At 38.2% G+C, this 24285-nt stretch overlaps 1 protein-coding gene across 1 annotated transcript in view; it reads right to left on the bottom strand.

The window, feature by feature from the left end:
- The window catches only part of LOC122793104 (annexin A1-like), a 301760-nt gene that overhangs the window by 257302 nt on the left and 20173 nt on the right, over positions 1-24285 (bottom strand). Inside the window, exon 3 of the mRNA XM_044060836.1 lies at positions 20847-20937. Within this exon, the coding sequence (XP_043916771.1) occupies positions 20847-20937 (91 nt within the window). The remainder of the gene's footprint in view (positions 1-20846; positions 20938-24285) is intronic.

The raw sequence follows: 24285 nt of genomic DNA, 5'->3' as shown, positions 1-24285 counted from the left end.
CATTACACTGACAGGAATTACTTCAAAAATTAATTTTTGAAGTAATTTTCTTTCTAAATATGTTTGTTTTATATAGTTCTTGAACTATATCTAAAAAAGGAAATTAACAATATTCCTGTCAGAAATCACTTTGGAAATTTTCCTGTCAGTTTATCAGTCTGAAATGAGTTCCAGTAAGACAAATTCTCAAGACTCCAGCATCAAGAAAGAACTTCAGTCTCTGATAACTATAATCCAGCAACTTACTGCTAAGACTGCCAAGATGGATAAAATGGATACTAAAATACCTTCATAGAAAAAAAAACTACAAAACAAATAGACTTGTTACATATAGACCTGCAACAGAAGATCCAGATGACAGGCATAGAAGAAGCTGTGAATGACATGGAAAATAGAATCCATGAAGAGGAAAACATTGAGTTTCTGCTGAAACAAAATACACATTTACAAACCAATCTGGATGACCTGGAAAATAGATCTAATAGATCTAGGCGCAATAACATTAGGATTTTTGGACTGCCAGAAAATATTGACGGTAACAATATTACTTTAACATGGCTCCCTAAAACTTTAGACTTACCAGAAGCATTCTCTTTTGGTATCGAAAGAGCACATAGATCTATAGCTAATACTAACTAACAAAAACTTATAGCTAATACTAACTAACAAAAACTATCCTAGATCAGTTAGTTAGATTTCTATCATCTTTCGATAAAGAAATGGTTCTTCTGCTTGGGCTAAAGCTCCTGTTAAGATTGAGACAACTGTGCGTTTTGACAATGACTATTCTTCCTTGGTAATAGCTAAAAGAAAGTTTCTGCCACTAATAAGGGAGCTTAAAAAAAAGCACAGTTTAAAACATACCTTCTGTTTCCTGCCAAGCTAAAAATCTTCCTTCCTGATGGTCCTAAAATTTTTGATGACTTAGACTGCTTTACTGTTTATCAAAAAAAATATTTTGGATAAAATAGAGGAAATGGAATGGGCTAGTCCTTCATTAAAGAGACTGGCAACTGAAACTTCGTGGAAGACTTCAGAGAAGAAGAGACTAAAAAACAAATGATTTGTTCTACGTTTTTTTTCTCTCATCATTTTACTTCATTATTAATCTTTTTAAATATAGTTCCTGCATTTCCAGAAAGCCACAAATATTCTGAAAAAGATTTAATCAAAGTTATTCTGTGTGCAAAGAAATGTTTTGTTTCATAACCAGCCAAAATATCTGAGGAACTAATAAGCTATTCAATTTGTTTCTTTCTGAAAAAGAGAAATAAGGTCAGTAATTTGATACATTTTTTTCCTCCTTTTCTTTGTTTAAACAATGACATCCTATTTAGATTATGTAGTGGGTAAAGGGTGGGGGAGGGCAGGGAGAGAAGAGTAATGAAAATATGATAAATGGAACATATTTATTCCTTGTAAAAAGTTTATATGTTCTTCAAATGCTATTCCCAATTATACTTTCTTGATTATACTGCTTATGCTTGCTTGTAAATGCTTTAACTAATAATTAGAACTAAATAGTAAATGTTTTATTTTTAACTCTATTAATATAAACAGTAAGTAATATTCCATTGTATATACTTCTTATAGCTTTCTCACATTTTTTTTATTTCTGCTTTACACTTAGTTTCTACACTTTCTTTATTCTCTTTTTTTTTTCATATTAATATATAAAAATGCTTTTGATCATATAGACACAGTAAATAAGATTTGCATAAAAATTGAGTTGGGACAAAAATATTTTTATTAATAACTTTGGGCTTAATTTCACTTACATAGAGACTGTAATAACCTGTAAAATACATTGCGAAGGTTTTGTCATATTTAGATGCATTTACACTGCTAAATGAATGTTTGTCACTAGTTTAACAAGTTTCCCGCCAAAATGTTAATGGAGACAATCTGGGATGTGGGCTACCTCATGAACAGTGTCCTCGAGTAGTTTCAAAAGCTTAAACTCTCAGAATTCTGAGAAGCTGAAAGCAGTCAATTTGACCTTTGACCTAGATATCAATGACACCGCAGATTCAGGAAGAACACTCTACCAGGAAGTAGAACTGATGCAAATGCGACTATGTGAAGGAAAGTGAACTCTTAACATTTAAATGAGTTATTTTATATAATTACTTAAATGTGTTATAATTCATAAAATATGTCAGTTATAATGATGTAAGTAAATGTCTTATTTTAGAAGGCATAGAAAATGAAACATTTATTCAAGTGTTTTTGAAAATCTACTTGACTGCAGCATACTAATCTGTGTTAATGTTCCAAACATTAACATTACTATAACTCATTTAATTCATCTGATTGACAAGCATAAATAACTTTATAACTATTCTGGAAGAAATTGTCATAAGATACATTTTAAAGCAGTAGTATAGACATACAAAATACAGATGGCTTTTTTTATAATAATGCAAGTGTCTGAGAATTTGCATAACTTTGCAGTATGATTTATAACAATTTCTATAAATATAATATTTTATTCTATTGACAATGAGTACGAGTAAAATGCTCATACAAGCAATTCAAGTTTTTTTTTTGGAAGCTGTTGACTGCATTTACATGACAGAAAATAGATGCATCTTTATATGTAATGTCTGAACCATATTAGCCAAAGTTTTTGATTTAAATGAATGTTAGAACTTATTTTTACATACTTTGAATAAATTAATATGTAAATATGCCTTTTTTTTTCTCTTTCACGTCTTTTATTTCTCTCTCTCCTCTTGGTTCCCAATATAAAGATTATTTGAATGCTATTTGGATACAAGTGTATTATATTACATAGATGTATATAGTAGTATGAATAGTTTAAAAAAAAAAATTTAGTTTATATGATGCTGTTTTATCAAATGTGTAGTCTTGTCTTGCTAGATAATTTGTTAATTTAAGTTAAATATAACCAGTATTAAATTGATAAGGTGGTAGCAGAGGTACTGCTGCTTAGGGTAGGGGGTTAACTTGAGTGGTAAATACTACTAAGTTGAAGTTAAACTCCAGGCTGGATGCAAGGTTTAATCCTTACATTATTTTCACTTGTTCATTGTTATATGTATATAGTTTTGACATCCACAATATATTTTGTACACTCTGTCACTACAAACAAAATTGAATTCTATACAAAATCCCATAAGAGATTCAATAAATACAGCTATATTTAAAGGTACACCTAAAGGAGGAGATGTAACATTACTTGTTATTTTGATCATAAGATTCTTAAGTTTTAAAAATGCCAAATGACATCTTTAAAAGGAATTTCTTTAAACATTAATGGATTGAATAATCCGTGTAAAAGGGCAAGCCTAATAAAATACATTAATTTACATAAAGCCAACTTGTCTTACTGCAAGAAACCCATCTCTTTAAAAAAGATATTGATAAACTAGCCACAAACAAATATACAGTATTGGTTAGTTCAGAGCACACTCAGAAAAAAAAAAAAAAAAGAGGAGTGGCTATTTTATGGAATAAAAGTATGCCCATTCCTAAAACCATTAATCAGGATGACAAAGGAATGTTTTGTATGGTTACAATACAAATTAATGGGAAGACTTGCACTTTAATGTATATTGGATACCTGGAATTGGTATTAATACAGTGAAACATCATCTTGATAAGATCATATCATTCTCTATAGGAGATATTTTAGCTGGTGACTTTAATTGTATACTACATGAAAGTGATACTACCACTATAGGAAAAAGAAGAATTACATCTAATGCAAAACATTTAAATGATTTTGCTAATTCTTATCATTTGAATGATATTAATAATCAGATAGAAAAAAAATCTAACAGATACAAAACTTATTCAAAAATAGATAGGGTCTTTATTTCTAACCAGATGGTAACAGATTTAATTAAATTCCAAAATCATTTCATGTCCTATATCTGATCATAATAAAATTGTTTTTGAATTCATGATAAAAAATACTCATAATGTTCAGATCAAAAGGATACCAGCATACTTAACTCAACTAAAAGACTATAAAGAATATATACTTTCAGAAAGTAAAACATTTTTTAGACATAATACTCCTGAAGTCTCCATTGTCTATGTTGACAAAGTATCAGATGGTATAATAAAAGGAAATCTTGGGATAAGGAATTGTTAGATATTCAAAGTAAATTAGACTCTTATAAACATAAGAAAATATTATGGACAAGAAAGTTATTGAAGAAATAAACTAAATGAGAAATACAAAGAAATGTTTAACTCAAAGTTAAAATAACTTTAGAGAAATATTGTCTTATTCAATAAGCCCCAAATACTTATAGACTTAAAAATAAAACAGAAAGGTTGAACAAACAAAACCATATCAAAGAAATCTTTTCTAAGGAAAAAGAATGTTTCTAGTATACCAGAAATACTAGATGACTTTAGAAATCACTTTCACAAAATTAACCATAATAACATTAACATGGAACCTAAAGATAAAATAAAGGAGTTTATAACCACAAACATGAATAAAAAGCTTAACAGATTAAACTATTGGACAAAAGTATTTCATATACAGAGGTTATTACACAAATAAGCTTAAATCAAACAAAGCACCGGGTAATGATGGTATTATACCAGAGATGTATAAAATCAAGCACATATTCATTAATACATAAGGTTTTTATTTTGGCCCAAACTGAGTTAATAACCCCATCTTGGCAATATACATTTATTTTGCCAATTTTAAAACCTAATAAAGATCCAGCTAGATGTACTTCATATCGGCCCATCTCATTACTTAATGTTGATTATAAAATGGTTTGAGTATTTTTGCTGATAAATTGAAGACAATCATCCCCAGCATTATAGATATAGATCAGACAGGCTTAATTGTAAATAGAAATACTTTTGATAATATAAGAAGAACTTTAACATTAATTGATTTTGCAAATAGGAAAAAGAAAGATTTAACACTTATTAGTCTTGATACAAGTTCAGCATTTGATTCAGTAAGTTGGGACCGTTTACCTTACTGAAGTGCACAAACTTCTCAGATGCATTTGTAAATCTAATTGAGCATTTATACAAAGGAACATTGGCTTATATTAAGGTAGGAACATATGTTTCACAAAAAATACCCATTTTTAAAGGTACAAGAGTAGGATGTCCACTTTCTCCACTATTATTCACTTTAGTAATGGAGCCTTGGGCTAATTTGTTCAGAAACAGTACTGACAGAGGGTTTTGAAATAGATAAATAAAACATCCAAAATTCAACTTTTTGCAGATTATGTTCTCATTACATCAGCAGGATCTAATTCTTCTATGCAGTCTCTATTTGATAAAATGATGAATTTTAAAAGTATTTCTGGTTTAATATTCAATGAAGAAAAAACTAAAATACTACCTATATATACACAAAAATATATTAGTGATTTTACTAAATATGTACCCAATTCAGGTCAAATCTTATTTAGGTATAATACTACCTAAAGATATTAAATCCATTATATATAATAATTATAATACCCGTTTTCTTAATATACAAAATCTTTTTAATACCTGGAATATGTTTTACTATGGAGGAGAGACTTACAATTATAATATTCTCCAAGATTTTATACTTGATACAATCAATAATACTTCCACCTACAAAAATAATCAAGAAACTGAATACACTAATGTTAAATTTCCTATGGGCACCTAATAGACCTAGGATTGCATTAAAGAAACATACTAATAGCTGGTCTCAAGGGGGTATTTCTTTTCTAGACTTTAATTTATATACTATCTCTTCTATTGTAAAAGTTACTTTATTACTAGATCAGTCATATGTCGCAAAATGGAAAGATTATTGGGAGCTAATTAGTATGCACTTCATGAAAATCTCCTTAACACATAATATGATTGTAAATAACTCCATGTTATGGTTACTAAAAGAATTTTGTACTTCACCTATTACACCTAAACATATGGTTCGTTACCCATTAAATATTATTATTAGCTATCGTAACTTTATATTCATGCACCCTAAGTATAGGGAATGGAATTTTATTATATTCCCTATAATGTATACTCAGGGTATGCTTTTGTCATCTACTTCTGAAGGAACTCATTTAGCTATAGATAATGATCTAAAGTACTGGGATCGTTGATATAATAAAAGTTAAAAATCTAGATTTCTTAACAAGAATTTGATCCAAGAGAAACTTGCTGGTTAGAGGTTCAGACCTTTAGGACAACATCTCATTAATAAAATAGATCTAATGTCTATAACAGTTAAAGAATCTATTCCAACACTGATTGATTACTTGATATTAAATTTACAACATAAAGTTTCTGATAAAGGTAAACTTTCATACATACATAAAATTAGACAAGAAACTTTTTACAGTGTAGATACATACTGGAATTTCACTTCTATTAATGGGGACCCACCAAATCAACAAGATAAACAATATATATTGGAATCTGCCTATAGAACTATGTCTTCCATTGTCTGGAGACTTTATACATGGAAATTTTTACATAGATCTTTTTATACACCTTTGATGAATAAAATAAAGATAATCCATGTAAGAGATGTAATGTAGAAATTGATGCTGACTGGGCTCATATGTTTTAGGACTGTATAAAATTGAAAGAATGCTGGAAGTCCATTAATGAATTTCTGCAAGCTCTTTTTACAGATAATTTCATTATTTCTAAATCTCTTATATTCAACACACCTGTACCTCAAAGTGTTAAAAAGGTTAAGCTTCCCTTGTTATGGTCTATTCTATCAGTGGCTAGGAAAATAATTACCAGAAATTGGATTTAATTGTTATGATATTTCTCTTGTATGTTAAAACAATAAACCTGTTTTGAAAAAAAAAAAAAAACGACGACTTAGGTTGAAAAATATTCGTAATCTCAGGAGCTGGCCGACCAGCACTTGCTAACTGCTTCTGCTTCAGGCACCGCGCGGCAAGAAAGACTGAAGAAAATGGCATCGGCTGGATCTTTTATACCCCTGTCGCACTGACATCAGGGAGGAAGCGACGACAACCGACACCGGACCTAGACTTTGGAATTCGGCCGACAGAGGACCTGCATGACGGCAAGAAAACCTGTTATGACTGCAGCTGTATGCACGATGAACATCGTATGGATTTACAAACTACACAAAAAATTTTTGTGCAGCATGCCATGTTTGTAACAAGCATCGTGCACAAGGGGCATTGAAACCTAAGCAAGGGAGTTTCCCTACACACCACTGTATCCATTCCATACTATTTGTATGGATTTTATAGAGCTGAACAAATACTGCCTTGTCATTATAGATGGGAAGCTTTTCCAACTAAAAATCCAGATGCAGCTACTGTTGCAAAAGTAGTAATTCCTAGATTTGGCATAGATTTATAGTGACAATGGCACACACTTTGTAAATCAAACTATACAACTTAGCCGTTTTTTCAGGATTTCTCTGAAAAATCATTGTGCATACCACTCCCAATCTGCAGGATTAGTAGAGAAGCATAATGGGGTTTTGAAAAACAAGCTTAGAAAATTGATAGCGAGACAAAAGAACTGGCTGCACTGTTTACCTCTGGCACTGCTGGAGCACGAGAACTGTTCCAAATGCAAAAGGGTCAACTCCTTTTGAAGTTCTGTTTGGGAGGGCATATTATACACCTCAATGGAAACCTCTCATGCCTGCAGAGCAGGAGGCTGACAGTTCACTTGCAGGGTATTTTTGAATAACAAACTGTTTCAGATAAAGAGCAAACAAAACCAATCGGAAGCAGCAGTAGCCCCAGGCGCATGGGTCTGGGTGAAGGGAAAAACTGGAGTTCTCCAAAGTGGAAGGGCCGTACCAGGTACTACTGTTGACACCCACTGCAGTCAAGATCGCGGAGCGAGCGTCCTGGATTCATTTGACACTGTAAACTGGTTAAGAACTTTGAACTGGACAAAAACCTGGTTACTGTTGTACAAGGAGAACAAAATGACCAGGTATAGAGCAAACAGATGCAGAACAACCTCAGAAAACTTGCATGATTATTCTGGTAGCTATACTGAGAACATTGATCTTTTTGTTGTGGCCTTTCCTTTTTCCTGCCACAAAAGTTGAACTGATTAAACGTGATGAGCCGACCATAGACTGGCACCCAAACTTTAACACTTATCAGGCAATTACACGTGTGTATGGTGAGACTTTTAATGTTTTGAACTGCTGGATTTGCACAGCCATACCAACAGCATACGGGGGGTTATTAATGACTGCAGTCCCACTAAGGGTCAGTGAGACCTAGGAAAAATTGATTTATGACACTGTAGCTATTAAAGCATATAAGGTAGCACTGTATTTGCCTGTGACAAAAGGCAATTGTAGGTTTATATAAGAAAAACACAATTCAAGTGGGTTGGAGCAGGTGCAATGTGACTGTACATTACAAATGTTATACCAAAGCAAACAAAATGGTTACAGCTTGTAATTCAAATTATGACTCATTTCCTGAGTCCATGCATAAGACTATTGAACAAGATTTCATGCAGGGTAGCCATCTCATAACAAAGTAACTACTAAGGTAGAGTATTGTTATTTTGTGTGTGGTAAAGCATGTAAATGGTTACCTGAGAATTGGTCCGGCAGTTGTTTTTTGGGGGTACCTGGTCCCGGCCATACGACACATGCAGTTTTGCCTCAGGAAATATTCTAAATACCCGTGATGTGGCCAAGAAAGCTGTCAGGAAGCCTGAAAATCCAGTGGGACAGATGGAAAGACCATCATTACTGTGAGTACCAAGCTAACGCACATGGACCAGAGTGCTGCTGTCATATCGTGGGCAGGCATATTACTTGCATATGGCGCAGTGAAATCTATTTGGGAGCTGCAAAAACTGTCTAAACTTCTCGAAGTAGTGAGTAATGCAACTTTTTCTGCTCTTGAATTGATAACCGATGAACTGAAGGCTATGAGAACTGTAGTGCTCCAGAACCAAATGGCTCTGGACTTCACCCTAGCGGCGAGAGGTGGTACATGCAAAGAAGAGTGCTGTGCATATATACCTGATCAACATGAGATAAACTATCACCTTGATGTGATACAGCAAGTGTCAGCCATGACCAAACCAGGCCCAAACCCTGATGGACTTTTCCAGAATTTGTTTGGGGGGGGGGGGGTTCCATCCTAATTGCCATTTGTGCGGGATTACTCCTATTAGGGGCATGTGTTTGTTGTGGTATTCCCTGCATGAAAAAGTTAAGAATTTATAGATATCAGTTTGAGACTTTGTTTCAAAGTACTGAAATTGAAGAATTGTTAGAATGTGAAACACTTTCATAAGTTTAAACTTAATGACTCTCAACTGCAAATCCTGAATGGAAGAGGTTAGGAGAAGCAAACTGTTTATTCTTTTGAAAATAAAATTAAAGTATTAACAGGGGAGAAATATCAGAAAAATATGTATTAATGTATGTGCTTATAACACGTTTTTCATTCTATTTTATATGCACTATTTTAGATACAGTTGAGTTTCATATGAGACTAAAAGATGCTTTTTGAAACTGCAGTGTGCTTTCTGAAACTTGCAAGATGCCCTCTGCCTCTGACCTAGTAATTGCTAGCACAGCAATATTCATGTTTATGCCTTTTGGAAATGTACTTGAGAAGCAGGTGATTATCTGCTAGGTCAGGAAGAAATGAATGAACAATGCTATGCTATATTCTGTAGGATTTTAAGCTCTGTTTGAAGTACGAGAACCTGCACAGCTGCAAAAGTTAGAGATAACAGACAAAGGACAGTTAATGAACTGCATTGCATACATCTAACCAGTGGTAGCCAAGGCCACGTTGTTTTTTAGGAAGTTTCACAAAAATTGATGGTACCAGCAGAATATTGTAAAAACAATCACTGTGAAGTAATGAGGACAGAACTTGTGATTCACTAAGTCAGCTTGGTAGGCAATGTCTTATTAGAAAATGTATAAAAATACTTGCATTTCCTGATTCTAGTTAGACAAACTCTGTATTAGCACGTTTTTGTCTCCTTGCTGCAAGATTACAGTGCCTTAACCTGAACCTACCGTGTATTGATCATTTTTAAAGTATATTTTTCCTTTCACACATTCGAAAGATAGAAATTAGAACAGACCATATTTAAAAAATAAAAGAAGTAAGTTATGGTCAAAAATTCTGTGAACCCAGGTGTTTTAGTGTTGAGAACCCTCTAACCCAAAGATTCCTGGAGTTCATAAACCTCAAAATGAAACACAACACCATCACCATCCCCAGGGAAAACAAACATACTTGATCTCATCATCATCATAATAACATGGGAATGTTAAACACCGGAAGTATACTCACTCCTCACTGATGAGATCATAAACTATCTCGCTGAGGTCCCTCTCGCCCCACCTGAAACGAACTATTAAATCTGTTTTTTGTGGTTACTGGCAGTCATATTTGTGCACTTTAGAGAAAGTTGCAAACATACCACATACAGATATTAACCCTGAACTCATGCTCAAAACTCTGGGCCATTATCAGTGTACCCACCTTGCTTTTGTTACGCAAATACACAGCTGACGGTACTAATGTACTGCCGTAAACCAAATTCAAAGCCAGCTGACCATTACATGATGAATAGTGCAGTAAGCAGGACAAACCATAGCTAGCACAACTGTGCAATGCATTGAAATAAAGCAGTAGTCACCTTGGCAGCAGACTGAAAGCAAGGACTCTCTCATGTCAGTAATCTACTTCCAATAGCATCTTGGGTAGTAGAGGCGCACAGTTCAATGTGTTGCGACTGAGGAGGGTTTAGCAAGTTTCCTGTTTCTCCAATGATCCAAATGTAACTGGATTTCAAAATATACATGATAAAATATGCCAAGGTCATTCCCCAACTAAGGATCACAGCAAGTGACACCTGCCTGAATGTCACCATTCCCTAATCCACCAATCTTGTATAGCAAATAACTGCCTAAAAGAAATAAGAACTTGTCCAGGGTAAAATGGTAATCAACAGAAGGTAATCAACAGAATAAGACAAATTATGGCAAGCTTGTCATTAACAGTAGGCACAAGCAGCCCCTGACCTAGTATACTTCTGTGTGGTCCAATAATGCTGATGTAGCAAGGCACAACAAACCTACTCATGCCAAGTGCTCCAACAGCTTTTCACACACCAAACACATTGCATTAAAATGGCTGCCATGGTAAACACTTCAAGGAACTGCCAATGTAAGCTCCCCCCCTTATTTGTCTAGGCAAAACTTGAGTCAAAGCACAAAACATAATCAGTGCAATTGTCTGAAGTTATGCCAATAGGCACATTTGTGCATAAACTCAAAGTTCTCTTTTTATACAGTACTAAATGCACCTCGTGTGTTAACTGCACCCTTATGCCAGTACACACTTCTCAATGCACCATACAGTTATGCCAGTACACACTTGTTCACAAGTTACTAGAAGTGTAGACATCCAAGTACTTCCATCTGACATGTGTGACTGGCTAAATTAGGAAGTAGTTTTTGCCAAGATGAAAACAATGGACATACAACTTTAGGTCTGCCACTCAAAGCCTGCTGATGCAGAAACTACAGCTCCCGAATTGAACAGTAAGAAGTTAACAGAACAGCTTTAATCATTCGATTCCAAAGCGTTGCAATTGCGACTAGATTAAGTAGAAGACAGCCAGAGTCATACTGAAAGTTTCTGGACAACTACCAGCTTTCTTCCCATTTCAATTTACCCAACAATATTTAATCTTTTAATCCTATATTTTTTGCTCATTACACTACACATTAGATGAACTTTCCCCTAAAACAGGGCAGGAGCAGAGACAAGACTAGGCCATCAGCCCAAAAGGAATTTAAAAATGTGAAATTCACTACTAATTACTGAATCCAACAGTTTAAACCATCTGCAGTGGGTCCAAGTTGATATTTTTCATCTTGAGCCTCCTCATCCCAGTGTTGTGCAAGGGCTGAGGGGCCAATACTTTGCCACCCACACTAAGCTTGGAACAGAGGCATGTGAAACCTCAGTCCCCTAGCTCTTGAAACATCTACAGAGAAAAGAACTCTGCATACAATTACATATGAGCAAAGTTTGAAACTTCGAAAATAACACTGAGCAGGGGGACAAGCCCCCCTGCACCCCCCTACAAATATACCAATTCAGATCACACTTCAGTGCAGAAGAGGGAAATTCCTTTCTGCACCGCACAGAGCTGTTGCTTTTAACGTTTGAACCTTTCAAAGTTAGATCATATGGTGTCAAACATGACATTTGAACTTTGAAACAGTAATTGGGGTCCCTATTCTAGGGCCTACAAGAAAAAAAAATGGCATCTACAGAATGGGGACAGGATCCAGATGGCATAAAGCAGAAGACCATCAGCTAGCTACGTTAACCATTTACATTCCATCTTGTGTTTTGGGGAGACTTTATACTCAAACATGTGGGTCCAAATACCCACTAGGGTCCATTTAGAGACCCACAGAGAATAAAAGGGTTGCCAAGCATATGTACTAAGGAGATGATGTATACACTGCTTGACTGCTGTGTGCACCCCAGAGTGTGCAGCAGCAAGGCTTGCCTAGACCACCAAATAGTCTGGGACTGCAATTTTTATTTGGGGGGGGGTATGCACTGCACACCCACTACAAATTAAATATACCAACTCAGAGATCGCACTACATGGAGGAAAAGGGTTAAGTGCATCAAAGAGCAAGTGTGTCGTTTCCTAACCACATTTCAGATCTACTGCATCTAATTTGATGAGGAAATTGATGCAGAATAAGGTGAAGTCCCAAGACTGGAAATAAATCCCTTTAAAAATCAGCCTCAAAGAGTGGAGATCCCTCAAATCCAAATCCTCTAAAGGTAGCTCTGAAAAGAGAATTGCAGCAGACTGTAAAGAGAACCACAGATGGTAAAGATAACTACAAGGCCTTCTATAGTTAAGAATCTCCACAGCAATACCAGATTTGCGCCGAGCTACTGCACAATGGTAGCTCCTATACAGAGCCAACAGATATTGCCAATATACTGGCAGACAATTCAGTGCCAACTTTACCCCCCCCCCCCCCCAAAAGGGGCCAGTCACAATACCAGTAGATTGTATTACTGCTGCACAGAACAGCACTGTCCAAGGCCAAGAATACAGCTTCTATGGGACTGGACTGTGCTACATGAATTGGAGTAGACTGGCACTATGCAAAGCTTTGGAACACATCAAGGATATAGATGTCCAAACTCTGGATCTCCCACAGTTTTGGTTGTGAAGGTTAGGTCATGCCTGCTGAACCTGGTCGACTTCGAGTCAGTCACCAGAGCTGTGGATGAAGGCAAGGTGGTTCATACAGCCTACCATGATCTAGCCAAGGCCTTCGATACCATTTCCCACTCAGAAATAGAAAAACTCACTAAGCTAGGCATCAACCCCTATATCAGTAGGTGGGTTGCAAACTGGCTCACAGATGGAAGTCAGACTGCCGACCAGTCACAAGAGTCCAACAGGGTTCGGTCCTGGGTCCTCTCCTGTTCAGCATCTACTCTGAAGTAGAGAGGCAAACACGAATGGACTCTGGCTGACAAGTTGGGAGCTATAATTCTCCAAGTGATGTTGACACAATGCCAAAAAAAATATGAGTGATCCCCTTTGGGATGAAACCCAGTTCCCTCATGAATTACCACAGATGGTAGTCCAGTGAACACTGGAAGGCATTACAAGATCTCAGAACACATGCTGACAACAACCTCTCACCACAATGCCAGCGGTCAGAAAGTCCCATGCGGCACCTCATTACTAAGGGTCTTGCATCCAGGAAGAGGTCAGTCTTCCTCTACTCTTCCCTCATTAGGCCAGAGTACAATGCCCATTTGGCAAGTACCTCACTAAACAAATGCAACTAGAGGCCACAAAAGTAAGGCCTAGGATCCTCTTTCCTACAAGGACAGAGGGGAAAAAATAAAATAAATATCCCAACTATTGTCTCCTATTGCCTACTTATAGGTGATCGCTGCTGGACTTGCAAAGCCATGCCTCGCCTAGCTCTTGTGAAATGCAAATCCCTCCACACTACAAGCTCCAGAGACCTCAAACTCATTACCACAAACAGAACTGCTGCAGGGACAGGTTCATAACCCAGACACTGCCCATGCTATGGAATAGACTTCCCATACATGTTGAGAGCACCTCACTGGCCCTCTTTAAGAGGCATCTTAACGAGTGGATGGGAAACAGAAAATTCACCCCAGTGGCTCTACTTCAGAGGCCCTGGGAACCAAGGTCAGGTGGCATAATGCCAGAGTAATCCTATGGGTTAGGCTTGTAAAATTCTAGGGCCAGTAGCCTAGTACACACCATGAACCTATGAAAATGTCTGACAATCTTCTCCAAGCAAGTTCAGTCACATACTCCATGATTGCGGAATATTCGTGTGGACAAAGATGTTATAACATGACTATTCACATATTGTGAAATAGGTCACTTGGTGCTGGATGTTGGACAGGCCTTGCTACTGCACATCCAAGAGGTTACTATGGTAAAAAAATCATCCCTCAATTCTGAGGACACAGTCTGAAGAATTATTCATATGTACATAAAGAGCAAAGCCTCCATAAATCCTGCTGAGGGAATCACTGGAAGCAAAGGCTGCAACAACTTTATGAGAGAGTTAACTGGGCTACAACTGGAGCTTAAAGGCTAGCAGTGTTTCTTTATCCAAAGAAATGGGCTGATGGCAACATTTGACATCACATTTGTAAAACGGCAGTTTACAAGTTACACAGATGACAGCTTTCTTCCTGTGGTGACCTCTACAAGTCAGTATTGTACTGGTTAAGCTAGTGGAGACAGCAGCTTCCAATACAAAGTCCATCAGGTTAAAAGCAGAAGTCTAGGAGTAGGAATGCTAATCTGAACTGCTGCCTAGCAGTGGAGAAAGGCAGGCAACCAGTGACAGGTCTCAGTGGGCACACTGTAGAATCCAAGCATCATGCCTGTAGCTGGGGCAACTGGTGCAGGTGGCAGTATTCCCTTCTGAGTGGCAAAATCAGCTGGAAAAGGAAAGTGCAAGTTTGAGGACAAAAGGGTTTAAACTTTGGCCAGAGACAGTCCGAGTCCAAGTAGTTAGTTACTTTTTCTACACAGAGAAGTCAATACAATTACATTGATAGTCAGTCAAGCAGCTGTGGTTAAATGTCACAGATTTGCAGATGCCTACCTGCACCTCTTCCGTTATGCAGGTAAAGCACCCCCAACAACCTGCAACTGGGGCAGCCACCCTTTGTTCCACTATGGTTTTGTCAAGCAGTACCATCCTACAAGATAGGAGAGGAGATGCCAGATTGACAGGAAAGCTTCAGAACAAAAAGTGTTCAAATAAACTTTCCAACTGTACTTCATGTAGATACAGAACTGGAGTTTCCAACATAATGGTTAATTCTATGAAACCTTCCAAGTCTTCTCCTAAACTTTTGCCACAAGGTCCAAGAAGGTTTTTGCAGGGCAGTCCCCATCCCCTACTAAAAATACTAAAACAGGAACCCATCCTAGGAGGACACATGATATTGGCCATATGAAATGCAATTGCAGGCTTCTCTGCTTAACTAGCATAACACAGGTAATCTGAGCACTAAAGGGATAGGATCAGAGAAACTATTTACACAAAAGAAATAGGGAAAGGGGCATTCCCCCCCCCCCAGCTTGTAACTAGCAGTTGCAACAGAAATGTTAGTGACAGAATGAGAATTAAGAGGCCACTGAAAAGCCAAAATATACACAATGGCACAAGGATACATTCACTGCCATGTGCCCTAGAAAATCAGATTTAAAAAGGTACCCCCAAAGAGTAAGAGGTCAACTGTATGCACCAAGTGGTATCCGTCATTCTTTCACTGTTCTAAAAACTGCAATGTCTCCCAGATGAGAAAGATAGGACCCAGTCTAGATCCATAACCGAGGACTCCAAATAGACCACCACGAAAGTGCTGTGCCAGAAGTGTTAACATAGTACATAAAAATCAAAGGCTTAATGTAACCAGACTCCTGCTGAAGCTACATCTGCTGCCATGAACTCTCCTCCGTAATCCTACTGAAGGAGTGTTGGTCTTCCAAAACACACCAGTTCTAACAAAGCATAGCATACAAAAGAGTGAAACTCTTTATTGCAGACCACACTAATGGCTCTAAAAGGGTTACCAAAACAAAGCCCAATCAAGTCATGCTGCATCAAGTGGAGATATTTTCCAGTAATATCATGGACGGAGATGTCACCAGCTTCAACTATGGACCAACAAAAAAAACACTGCAAGACTAAATGAGCTAGCTGTAGAAGCTACACACAAGGTATATTCTTCCAAGAGTATATATATATATATATATATATATATATATATATATATATATATATACAGAAGCTCTCGGGGAAAAAAATGATGTCTTTGTAAACCATTATACATTTGTAATTCAGCTGTAACTACCAGAATTCTCATAGCATGCAAACATGAAGCTAATCTTTGGAAATTTGCTCCTCAATGAGAGTACAGTAAATCAAGTAGTGTTCCACTGAAGTTACTTAGAAAGTTTGGAAAATACTTGCCAGTTGTCTGGGTACAGGCCTATACTGAAGCTACACATGCTGGAGTCCAAGAACACATCCGATGAAGATCAGCTGCACAACTTCAAACTAGGATAGGAGGATGTCACCACAACTGAAACAAGGGCCAGGCTATTAAGAAAAACCCAGACCATCAAAAGCAGCAGGTGTGCACAGCAAGTGACTACTTACTGAAGGATGATGCAAGAATTGCTATAGCAAACAGGCAAACAACCCACTGAGGAAGCACTGTGACAGCTGGATCAACCAGCACCCTCGGATGGTATCACGAAGCAGTGATCAGCTTAGTTAGAAAGATGAACATATCCCCATCTCCCTCTTAGCTATTTAGATGTGCCCTGCCCCCTTAATAAAAAACACATTTCTTCTTTAATAGCAAAAAAGGCAGTTGCTACAGTTTATACCATAACTGGTGTTACAGTACTCCTGAAGCAAGTGCTACAATGTCTATACCACACTGAGCACAACACTCTGGTTTGACTAAATTACCTCCCAAACCTATGGCAGTTGCCCCTCTTGTCCCACCCTAGCTATGCTACTAGTGACAGCAATCAAGTGAAAAAAATCCAAGTGACCAGTGGGGGTGGGGGGAATTCAGCCTCTAGTAGGTGGGGCCATAAACATCATGCAGCAAACTCCTGCTCTTCAGCAGTGTACGACAGCAGCAGTTAGTTGCCATATTCGATCTTTTTAGAAAAGCTGCCAAGCTGGTGTACTGCTGAGCTAGGTCATTTTAACATTAGTCCAAACATCTCTACATATGTACAAGGATAAAACCATAAAAACAAAACAAGTCTATGGACACCATCTCCCACCCATAACAGTTTTACATTACTGAAGCAGAGGCTAAAAAATGTTTATGGATTCAGGCAGAGTGTGGTTCAGCACTTTGTACAGCACATATCAAAGACAGCAATAGTACCATTTTGTAGAAGTGCCTAGAATGGATTGTAGAAGTGCCTAGAATGGATTCTCTCTCCAAAGATGCCTTAAAAATATGCATTTTGAAAGGAACTGGCTTGTTGACAAAGCTGGTGTGAAAGCAAAAACCTGGTGAAGTCCAAAATGCAGTGTCAAAAGTAAGAGTGCAAGTCAGAATGCGTGTACGCACACACCTCTGAGGAGTACCGGGTCAGTATTCAGGCTGGTGGGTGGAGCCACTGGGTCAGACTGCTAACCTATACTCAGAATGATATTTCAGTTTCAAACCCAATCATTGTGGCCTGTGGGGGAAAAAAAAAAAAAACACAAACAGTAGCTGCAAATATACAATGAAAAGCAAATGGGAAAGATTACTGCCAGTAAACAGATGCTATGAGGGGCCACAAGTGTTGTAGAACTCTCAAAAGTATCACACGTAAATAAAGCCCAGCACTACTCGAGAGTACACTGAAGATGAGCAGGTGTTTAGGCAAATGGAAAGCTTACATGTTATTACAAAGCAACTGCAAGCCAGAGCAGCTGTATGTGTAGCCAACTTAAGTTCCACATATGTAGCTGTAGCATCTAAACAGCAAGTTTTTAAGAATTCAGGTACTTCAGTTTAGTAAGGTGTTCAAAGCGGACAACAAAATGACAGCTTCAACTAGACACATGCTACAAGTGACAGTAATGTACATATGTGCATGCAGATGACATTTAGGAGGGAGACAAGACAGTTATAGAATTACTACTGCAGTACACATTTCAGACTTTGCTCATAGGAATAAGCAAGCACTATACTGAAGAATCCAGTTTACCCACATCTGCTGTTCAACAGTATAGGTAAATGCTATTTGGTTTCAAAAGATAAAAGGTCTTGTGAGTGTATCTATGTTAATATGGATTGGAGAAGGAGAAATTACTAGGCATGATCCAAATTCTGGGAGGAAAGGCAAAGTGATGGCCTAAATTGAACAAAGGCAGACTTTGGGGATGCTAGAGTGTTGTGCAAGGTGAAGGGGAGTCATTAGCAATGACAAAAAGGCAAGCCAGTGCTCAAGTCTCTCTGCCGTGGGTGCATCATGCACATGGTGGGATTACAGAACCCTTTTCCACAATCTTAGGAGAATTAGGCTCCCAATGACTATTCTTCCTACCCTACAGATGGAAGGAAAAGCCCAGGCTGAACAAAGCAGTCTTGCCAGAGATGGAACCAAAACAAAAAGCTATGTATTGTAATACAAATCCATCCAACTGAAATTCAGGATGTGTGGACATCTACAAAGGGTGGCCAATATTCACATGAGAGAACAGGCTTCTCCCAAGAAGCCACAAGTTCATACTCTCACCATTAATGAGCCCCAGTACAAACATTCACATGACATTTAAGAGGAATGGCATCACCAGATTCCCCTTCTAGCCCTGCAGCTTATAAAATCAACTCCGCTTCTGAAGAGTCATAAAACCATCAGTACCATCCTCTTATCAAAACTAGTCATCTCATGTCTCTACCTCCCTTTTATGTCAGAGACAATGTTCTGTACTACTCCACACGCAGTCTTCCTTAGCCTCATCTGCCAAGGCACAACTCAGCATTTTTGCCTGCACACCTTGCTACACTTTCAGGATGCAGCTCCTCATAATAGGACTTATGATTCTGTGCCCCCCATTTATGCACAAAGCTAGTCCACATCCAGAGGCATTTCCATATCCCACTTTTTTGATCTTGTTGCTGGTTTTGGGTAAGTCCAGGCCAAGAGACTCCTCAGACTTTCTGTACAAATGAATACTCCACCAACGTCACAGTTTACTGCCATTAGCCTTTGCAACATTTCAAGTTTGAGTACACTGCATGGCAACTATTCTACAACTCTCAGGCAAACCAAAATTAAATACATTCTACAAAAGACAAAAAAGTCAGATGTCTGGGTGATTTAGGAACCTTGCACAAAAGGGCGACAGAACACCCAGTACATAGAGCCGTGCAGCTCATGCATAAAGTGACATTTAGCCAGAAACTGGTATATTGACTATACAATCATATGGGTTGGGTGGGCATTCGAAAGACGTGTAAATGGGCATGCCTTCACTGAAGGTTGGATGTTGAGCTGGCACCTCAGCATTCGTGAAAGTCTACTGCCAATCATTACTGGCCTGAGTTCCAGTTGAACACAAGACATTTACTCTAAATTTAGAAAACATTACGGCAACACTACCATTTTAGTGAAGTCAAATATGCCAAGAAAGTTAAATCTGGAGAACCAAAATTATGGCATCAGTCTAGGTTCTACTACTCCACAGCTAGTTTGTGAAGTCTGTTCATTTTTAGGCAAACAGTAAACAAATCTGCACAAAACAGTAAGCCTGTAGTACTGAAAACTAGTACAATAAAAAAAAACCTAGTAGTCTTTATTCAGGTTTATTGAACTGTATTGCCTACAAAAACCTAGTAATCTTTATAGTTCAATAAACCTGAACATCATGTCCCCAATAAAAACCCTGCAGACACCCCATCTCCATTGCTGGTCACAGATCCTGACATTTCTACCAATCATAGGAGGGGATATTGTTTTTTGTACATGGAGCCTTCCCCACAATAATGAAAAGTGAAAATACACCTACACAATCAGACTTGTAAAAAAATTATGTCCAGGATTCGCCAGAGAGCAATACAATTATCAGGACAGCAGTGAAGACAGACAAGGAAATCACAGCAAATTATACAGCTTCACATTGCCTCTGTACAAGACTCCCATCCGCACAAAAACCCGTGCACATACACATGCCAAAGCTTAGCAGATAGTCCACATCCACATCCACTCCACATCCACATCCACTCCACATCCACTCCACTATTAAAAACCATGCCATGTTAACTCAGCCAAGATCAGATCCTGGAACTCTGCACTCACAGTACCATTTCTCATACCCCAACCTGTGCGACAAGACTGCTACAAAAAGAGTGTATACAATGTTCACAGATTGCATTGCTGGCGACAAGTTCACTACACATCTGTTTCTGCAGGACCAAATGGAATTTGGTCCGAGACAAGCTCTCTTCCTCCTCCATCCAGGGGAATACCACAGGAGTAGTCCCATCATGAAGGACAGGGACTGGATCTGGGAAGATCGTTGCCAACATAAGTGAGATACATAAGCATGCAGTCTTTTCCAGGACATGAAAAGCGACAGCTCCACTATTACAGCAGCAGTGGCTTACCAAAGACTTAGATACTTCCCTCCCTCTACATGCATACAGATGATGGGGGAGGGGGGGGCTAGGCTTCAGCAGCAGCCTTTATCATCAAATATATTGTCTGCTATAGCATAAAATGCTTACATAGTGAAGCTTTGTTCCTACCTTTGGTTTTGATGGCTTTATCCAAAGCAACAGCATCAGCATGTGGATCAAATTGAGCACAAGGTTTCACACTTCCTCCTCTGTGTTTTGACTGTTGCAATACAGAAAAAAAAAATAGCATCAATTTAGGAAAAAAAAAAAAAAATCTTTAATGCTTCTTGTATGTATTCTGTGTATAACCATTTCCCACCTTCTTCCCCAACAGTAAAAGCCCAAAGTCAATTAAACTGGGCAGCAATCTTTCATAAGATTAACAGGTACTTTGTGTCAATAAGCATGCTGCAGTGTAGCAGTTTAAAGGAGACCTGATGCTACTGTTGCATCTAAAATACTCCCTGCATAATCCAACATTACTAAGCATTGTTCATGGTTTATTTTCCCCAAAGTTTTAACGACCCTGATAAGTCCAGATCCCCGAATATTAACAGCTGACAAGACAACAGATACTCGAGTACTGTAAAAATTACAATTTAAATATGCTGCAATACATGTAAACCCATATGAACTGCAGAAGAGAGCAATTAAGAGCATTCTTTAAGAAACACTACAGCAATACTAATTTCATTAGCTCTAAGTGTAGCCAAATTTATGAAGGATTTTAGTTCTGGTATTAGAAATCCAGAAATTTTGGAGACATTTGCATGGTGGGGGGTACATATAAAGTTTCTCAGCATACAAAGCTAAAGTTGCCAACAATGACACCCCCCCCCCCCCCAAGACAGAACTTTGTCCCTGGTCCACTTGCTAAGGCACAATTACAGGCCATGGTTATAGGACAGGTGCTTACAACTTCATAAACAATCTGACAAACTGCAACTAGAGCAGTCATGCCTTCCGTGTGCATCTGAACTAGTGAAAAAATGTATATAAAAGCTATCCCAAGGTATGCAGACCCTTTCTAATCTCATTAGCAGATGCAGTTGACTAGCTGGGTGATAAATCATGACAGTAAATTTGATTAAAAAGCTACATGGGACCAAAGCTCCCCTTGACAACAGAAGTTCATGCAGGTACTGGGGGATTTCCCAGATGGTACGTAACAGTATGTGAAGTGAAACGTCAGACACATACAGTTATATTTAGACAGGAATCAACTTGGGTCTCATCCCCCCCCCCCCCAAACTTGTGCCTTCAAGAATTGGCACAATGACACTGGCTCCTCTGCCAGACTGCCTCAGTTGGGCATTTATTCTTCAAAGAGTTGAGCAGAAGCCAGACTGCCTCAGTTGGGCATTTATTCTTCAAAGAGTTGAGCAGATGCATCTACAAATAGTGTATTCCCACCCCTCAGTGGCCTGTAAAGGCTATTACAGCTACATCAGGAGGTTCATGAGTGATTAAGCATATTCAGCCAATTGGCCAAGCAGTACAACACCTGCAGTGCAAGTACACACTGCCTAGTGATTTGCCCAATCTCCGGTGTTGCCAATGCAGCAAGCCAACCTGCTACTACTTTATCTCGGTATGGTCAAGTTAGAGGCTTTAGGTAGGGAAAGGGGTATGGAAGACATTACAGATGAAAGCTGCAGTTATTAATGTGTATGTGGATAAACAAATGTGTAGATTTCCACACAATTAGTAATGTAACCACTTAACCTAGCAGATCAAGTCAGATACTGTGGGTAGCAATGGGTATGGGGGGCAAGCCTCCTGCACCCCCACATGGAGAGCCATACCCCCTGCTCTTTATATCAACTCCAAGATTGCTTAAGTGTAGTAAAGAAGCTCCCTTTCCACGCTGTACTGCATTGTAGTGCAGTCGCAGGAGTTGGTATAGCGTGGGGGCTGTCTGCAATAGGAACCCTGGGTATGGGGCTGTCTGCAAATGAAGTGATCGCACAGGTTTACTGTGCATTTGGGTGAAGAAAGCTTGAATATAGGTTATTGCTGCTGTTTCTATGAAAAACTAGATTAAAGCAAAAACATTAACTGTATCCTGGATCAAGCCAGATTCTCTTTGCAAGATTAAGGCATCTTTGGATGGGATGAAGCTGGATGGAATACAAGCTGTGATCAAGGTTTTATTTTGCAAAGTGTATATATATATATATATATATATATATATATATAGGCTAGATACACACAAACCTACCATTTTTCATACATGCTGTCTGAAGGGCCAAGGTATTTGTATAAACAAGTTGGAATGCAAAGACTACAGTGTGTGAAAATTACGGTAATATCTTAAAGTCTGGCAGGGTTAAACCAGATAGACAGTTTGTGAATTAAATAACTGGCCCAGTTTTGTTGCTGTAATTCTGGCTTTTAGCTCCCCCCCCTCAGCAAAACAAACATTTGATTCATCCAAAGGCATGCGCTTGTTTACATTTGACACTGCATGACATTAAGCAGACCTCTGCATTGCGTTTCTCTGATATGGTACAGTGATTAGATTTGTTTTGGTTTGCTTTTTTTCATAGCATGCAATTCTTTAAGTTACTGTGCTGGTTTTAAGTTATTCACCAATTTCAGACCTCTTTAAACATGGCTTGAATTTGACGGTACTTGCTGTTATGGTGCCTTTAATGGGACTCCTTGCTAGGATATCACATTGCTTATGCAAACATGCCACTGTAGACGAGACTGACTTGCTGCAGTTAACCCAAGTTTCCCCCATGTATGCACTGAAACTGGTACACTAAAGTTACCTATATGCTGGGCAGGAATTTTCTACTTCCATTGTCACAGCCACACCAAAGTGATGTGCAATAGAATATGCATTAGTTAAGGTGACCTGTCCACAACCTCAATTCCCCAGTGTTTTACTCTGCACCCCCCCCCCCCACTGATCAACTTTCTAGACTGCACCCCCACCCTCCGTTTTGCAGATTCTTTGATCCACCACTGGCATTCATTAAACAGCAGCAAGTATTCCAAGTAGTAAGTTAACACAAGAATGGAGACTTAGGAGCTGAACTTTACACTAGGAAAAAAAAAAAAATTTAGTAGTCAAGAGCAGAAGCAGCTGTTAATGAGGATGATTGAGGGCATGCAATACTGCACACAAAAAAAAAAATAAATAAATATCAGGTGGTGGTTACAAGACACTGGGAAGGATACTTACTAGGGAAATAACATCTTTATGACCCCAAAGTACACAAAATCCAGCAGGCTTAGGATTTCTGCTTTGAAGTGTTGGTGTAAATATTTTATACCAACATGCAATGGAAGAGGTTGGAAAGGTACACTTTGTGCAAGAACTTGAAAACCGATGCTCTGCTTATCAAGGTTGCAGTAATCCTAAAATATGGGCAGTGTCTCAAGACATCCAGCTGGAGTGTCAAAGCTTTACCTTTCCAAGGCTTGTACAGCTAGACCCATGACCTCTGCTTGTAAGCATAGGGGTATACAGGAGTGTGGACAGACAAGAATGTTCTGACAATCCCAGTGTAAAAGGAATGGAGGTTAAAGCTAAGGAGAAGAAATGGAATGTCAAAGG

The sequence above is a fragment of the Protopterus annectens genome, chromosome 2.part0, assembly GCF_019279795.1.
Source record: "Protopterus annectens isolate FY-2018-M chromosome 2.part0, PAN1.0, whole genome shotgun sequence".
Taxonomy (NCBI): domain Eukaryota; kingdom Metazoa; phylum Chordata; order Ceratodontiformes; family Protopteridae; genus Protopterus; species Protopterus annectens.
This window is presented reverse-complemented; position numbering and strand designations above follow the sequence as displayed.